The sequence below is a fragment of the Alexandromys fortis genome, unplaced genomic scaffold, assembly GCF_014885135.2.
Source record: "Alexandromys fortis isolate MF-2015 unplaced genomic scaffold, M_Fortis_MF-2015_v1.1 scaffold_156, whole genome shotgun sequence".
In the NCBI taxonomy this organism is placed as follows: domain Eukaryota; kingdom Metazoa; phylum Chordata; class Mammalia; order Rodentia; family Cricetidae; genus Alexandromys; species Alexandromys fortis.
Genome location: NW_026068028.1, coordinates 1,124,069 through 1,129,063, shown reverse-complemented (window position 1 = coordinate 1,129,063; position 4,995 = coordinate 1,124,069). Strand labels below are relative to the sequence as shown.

At 42.7% G+C, this 4,995-nt stretch overlaps 1 protein-coding gene across 6 annotated transcripts in view; it reads left to right on the top strand.

The window, feature by feature from the left end:
* Positions 1-1,891: 1,891 nt before the first annotated feature.
* Positions 1,892-4,995, top strand: part of Bptf (bromodomain PHD finger transcription factor) — an 89,201-nt gene continuing 86,097 nt past the window's right edge. For all 6 annotated transcript variants that reach the window (XM_050164210.1, XM_050164209.1, XM_050164208.1 and 3 more), the window contains exon 1: positions 1,892-2,711. In XM_050164210.1, the coding sequence (XP_050020167.1) occupies positions 1,984-2,711 (728 nt within the window). In that variant the 5' untranslated portion in view covers positions 1,892-1,983. The remainder of the gene's footprint in view (positions 2,712-4,995) is intronic.

Below are 4,995 nucleotides of genomic sequence, written 5' to 3'. Positions count from 1 at the left end.
CATACAAAAATGAATTTAATTGATCCCATTAACGTTACTTTTGAAAAATAGAAACATTATTAACCATTCCACAGATACCAGAAATTAAGTGTAATTAGAGTAATAGAAACAGTCTAGAACTTGTTCCCTTTTTTTTGATTTTTGTGTTTCTTTGTGTTTTTTTTTTTTTTTTTTGCTTTTTTGAGACAAGGTTTTTCTTTGTAGCCTTGGCTATCCTGGAACTCACTCTTGTAGACCAGGCTGGCCTTAAACTCACAGATAGCCACCTGCCTCTGCCTCCAGAGTGCTAGGATTAACTAAACCACTGCCTGATTTAGCAGGTATTTCATTTTAAGCTTTAATCTAATTTATTATTATATGTATTTGTGTATAATTGGGGGCAGGGCATGCCACAGTGTACACTTTGGAATTTTCATCAGACTCCGTTTGGCATGTGTCTTTACCCTCTGAACCCTCTCTCGCTTGTACTGTGTATTTACAAAGTAGGACTGACTGTCATACCTCAGATTTATTTAAAAGGTTAAATGCTATATGTAAACATTACAGACTAAGTTCTTGGTGTATTTGTGTGTATGTGTATGTGTGCTAAGTACACAGAATGTATGTATATACCCAGTGTGTATGTGCACACAGAATTTGTGTGTGTATAGATAGACAGGCAAACAGATTAGTGCATGGTCTGTGCATGTGTGGAGATGGATGGATTTGTGACCTGTGTGCACTTAACTGGTTGGTTAAAAATTCCAGGCCTTTGTTGTTTTCCCAGCCAAGAAACCTTTCTCCTCTTGGTGCTGGGACTTTTCTGTGGTTTTCCCTCCTCTTCCCCTGACCTTAGCTTGTACTTCGCTAGCTCCCTGCAGGCAGTACTCTGTCACAGAGGGGGGCGGGGGGGGGGGGGACGGACTAGGAATTTTTTGTTGGTTGCAAGGTGTCTGACTGATTCAATATGAGATCTGCTACACCTGCACTCTCCCCACCCCAGTGTTGGTCACTTTACATGAAGGTAGCTGTTTCTTTCATTTATATTTTGTCATATTCTTACCAACACATTAAATAAGACCAGTTACTTATTGTTACTTCTGAGGTAATTGAGTATACTTTAAAAATTTTTTACTTCTGGTTTAGAATTGAATAGGAAGTCAGGAGTGGTGACACACACCTTTATCCCAGTTTCAGGACAGCCAGAGCTACACTGAGAAACATGGTTTGTCTTGGTGTGTAGGGGGGATAAAATAAATTAAAAAAAAAAAAAGTAGATAATAGAATCAAATGGGAAACTTTGGATTTAGATTTTTTTTTGTAGATTTAACAATCAGAACTAAATCATTGTGTTAGGTATGATGGCTTACACTTGTAATTCCAGCTATAAATGGACTGTATAGCTCCAGCCTAACTACAGAGTAGGTTTGTCATAAAAATTAAGTAACTAAGTCATTGGGCTTTATTTATTATTATTGTTGTTAGAGTTGAAACTATTTCTCACTGTTTAGACCAGGTTGTCCTGGAACTCACAGAGATTCACCTTCCTCTGCCTCCTGAGTACTGGGGTTAAAGGCAGTATGTGCCCTTGTACTAGGATAGTGGTGTTTTTTACTAGGGATGAGCTGGCTGGTGATGGCACACTCCTTTAACTCTGTGAGTTCTAGGACAGCCAGGGCTGTTACACAAAGAAACCCTGTTTCAAAAAACAAAACAAAATAAAAACAAACCAAAGAAAAATTCTGGGGATGAGCCCAAAGCCTATGCATGGCAAATCCCCTCCCACTGAGCTATAACCTCTGATCTTGGGATTAGTTTAACTTGAGTGTTGTAGAAATCTGGCATATGGTATGTTTGTAGGAGCAAGCTGCCATATTAACCTGTAATGATATCATGTCTTTATTTACAGGTAGGCGAAAACCAAGAGTACATCGGCCTCGCTCTCCAATATTAGAAGAAAAGGACATCCCACCCCTTGAATTTCCGAAGTCCTCTGAGGATTTAATGGTGCCTAACGAGCATATAATGAATGTCATTGCCATTTATGAGGTCGTGCGGAACTTTGGCAATGTTTTAAGGTTGTCCCCTTTTTGCTTTGAGGACTTCTGTGCAGCTCTGGTGAGCCAAGAACAGTGCACACTCATGGCAGAGATGCATGTGGCACTTCTGAAAGCAGTTCTGCGGGAAGAGGACACATCTAACACCACCTTCGGCCCTGCAGACCTGAAAGACAGTGTGAATTCCACACTGTATTTCATCGATGGCATGACGTGGCCGGAGGTCCTGCGGGTGTACTGTGAGAGCGATAAGGAATACCACCATGTTCTTCCTTACCAGGAGGCAGAGGACTATCCCTACGGACCAGTGGAGAACAAAATCAAAGTTCTGCAGTTTCTAGTCGATCAGTTCCTTACGACCAATATTGCTCGTGAGGAACTGATGTCTGAAGGGGTGATCCAGTACGACGACCACTGTAGGGTCTGTCACAAACTGGGAGACTTACTGTGCTGTGAGACGTGCTCAGCTGTGTATCATTTAGAATGTGTGAAACCACCTCTTGAAGAGGTGCCAGAGGATGAGTGGCAGTGTGAAGTCTGTGTAGCACACAAGGTGCCTGGAGTGACTGACTGTGTTGCTGAAGTCCAAAAGAATAAACCATATGTTCGACATGAACCTATTGGATATGACAGAAGCCGGAGGAAATACTGGTTCTTAAACCGAAGACTCATAATGTGAGTAAACCTGGCCACAATTTTTGTACCTATTTAGAGGGAATGCGTTTTCCTTCATGATCGATATGATAGACTTGTTGGTGTGCAAAACTTGTAATTTAATAATGAATTGTAGTTAAAGACTTTTAGAGATGGAATGAGTATAGGCATTAACATAGTATCTTAAAATTTGGGCATCAAGATGCGTTCATGAGAGCTGCAGACTGCACGCCATTCATTTCGGCTTGCACAGAAGGAGACAGTTTCCCGGGTGTAACTCTGTGAACCTTCCTGCAGCCCTCTGAAAGTTTCACCCTTTACTTGGAGTTAGGACTACAACTTCCTCTTTAGTGTTCATTCATTCATTATTGGTTGCAGTCCCCCAGGAGATCCTAAAACATGGAGTGTGGGGGTCACAGTCTGAGTCATGTGGTTTTAAGAAACAATTTGGAGTTAGGCCTGTGGGGCAGGAGAATCAAAAATTCAAGGCTTGTTTTGCTCTCCAGAATCCATTCAGGGTTAGCCTGAGCAATTTAACAAGACCCTGTCTCAAAATAAAAGTAAGAAGAAGCTGAAGATGTAGCTCAGTGGAGAGTGTGTGCCCAGCATTTGTGAGGCCCTGTGTTTAGTCCCAGGACCACAGAGGTGAACAGTGCAAAAGAAGCTTCTGGCATCAGAGGGGCAGGTCGGGTCATGGAGTGCTTTGTGAGCCTGGCTACATGCCAGGCAGTGTTGAATTATGGCCTGCATATTGAGTATCCTTAGAAACCTGGTAGAGGGCATGGACCACTTGGCATTTTGAGCTTTTATAGTTTTGAGGCTTTCTTAAGTTCTGAGAATTGGGTCAAAAGGAAACTGGTGAGATGAGGATGCTGTGTAAAGGGAGAGAGATGCTCTCTGAGACCTGACACTTGATTTATTGTGGGATTGATTGATTGACTTTACTGAAAGCCTGTGGAATTGTCAGTCTCTAGTTTGTGTGGGGTGTACAGTGATAGGCACTTGTGTGGCTCTGTTGTTACTGTTGAGTATTTGGTTGGTTGGCATTCATCATGGGGGTGGGTCCTGAGGTCCTGACAGTGACGACCTCCTCTCCAGAGACCTGCTGTACTTGTCCTGCGCCAGTGGGCTATTTTGTCTTTGATTTTTCTCATCTTTCCTCTCCAGTTTTCCCCCTTTGAGGTGTGTGTGTGTGTGTGTGTGTGTGTGTGTGTGTGTGTGAGAGAGAGAGAGAGAGAGAGAGAGAGAGAGAGAGAGAGAGTGAGTGTTTTATTTGGACAGTCTTATTTAGTTAGTCTTGGCTGGCCTGGAATTTACCGTGTAGAAAAGGGTGGCATCAGATTCACAAAGATCCAAAAGCCAGTGCCTCCGTTAGATTTTTTTTTTTAACTATTGATCTCTAAATCCTATGATTTACTTTTTTTTTTTTTTTAAGATTTATTTATTATGTATTCAGTGTTAATGTATCTCTGCAGGACAGAAGAGGGAACCAGATTTCATCACAGATGGTTGTGAGCCACCATGTGGTTGCTGGGATTTGAACTCAGGACCTTTGGAAGAGCAGGCAAAGCTCTTAACCACTGAGCCATCTCTCCAGCCCCTGACTTACTTTTTTTTTTTTTTTTTTTGGTTTTTCGAGACAGGGTTTCTCTGTGGTTTTGGTTCCTGTCCTGGAACTAGCTCTGTAGACCAGGCTGGTCTCGAACTCACAGAGATCCGCCTGCTTCTGCCTCCCGAGTGCTGGGATTAAAGGCGTGCGCCACCACCGCCGGCTTCATGTATTTACTTTTTAAAGAACTTGTGTATGAATGTTGTGCCTGCATGCTTGTCTGCACCATATGCTTGCAGTGCCTACAGAGGCCAGAAGAGGGGATTTCTGTAACTGGAGTTACAGAAGGTGTGAGTTTCCTTGTGGGTGTTAGGAACCAGTCCTGGGTCCTCTTCAAAAACAGCCAGATGTTGGTGGCACAAGCCTTTAATGCCAGCACGCAGGAGGCAGAGGCAGGCAGATCTCTGAGTTCAAGGCCAACCTGGTTTACATAGACTTCCAGGACAACCAGAGCAACACAGAGAAACCCTGTCTCTTAATAACCAAAAAAGAAAGGGAAAAAAAGAACAGTCTTCATACTTTGACTTTTCGTTCATACTTTGACTTTTCGTTATCTATCCTTTCTTCCCTCCCTCCCTCCCTCCCTCCCTCCCTCCGTCTATTTTTTTTTTTTTGTTTTTTTTTGAGACAGGGTTTCTTTGTAGCTTTGGTTCCTGTCCTGGAACTAGCTCTTGTAGACCAGGCTGGCCTCGAACT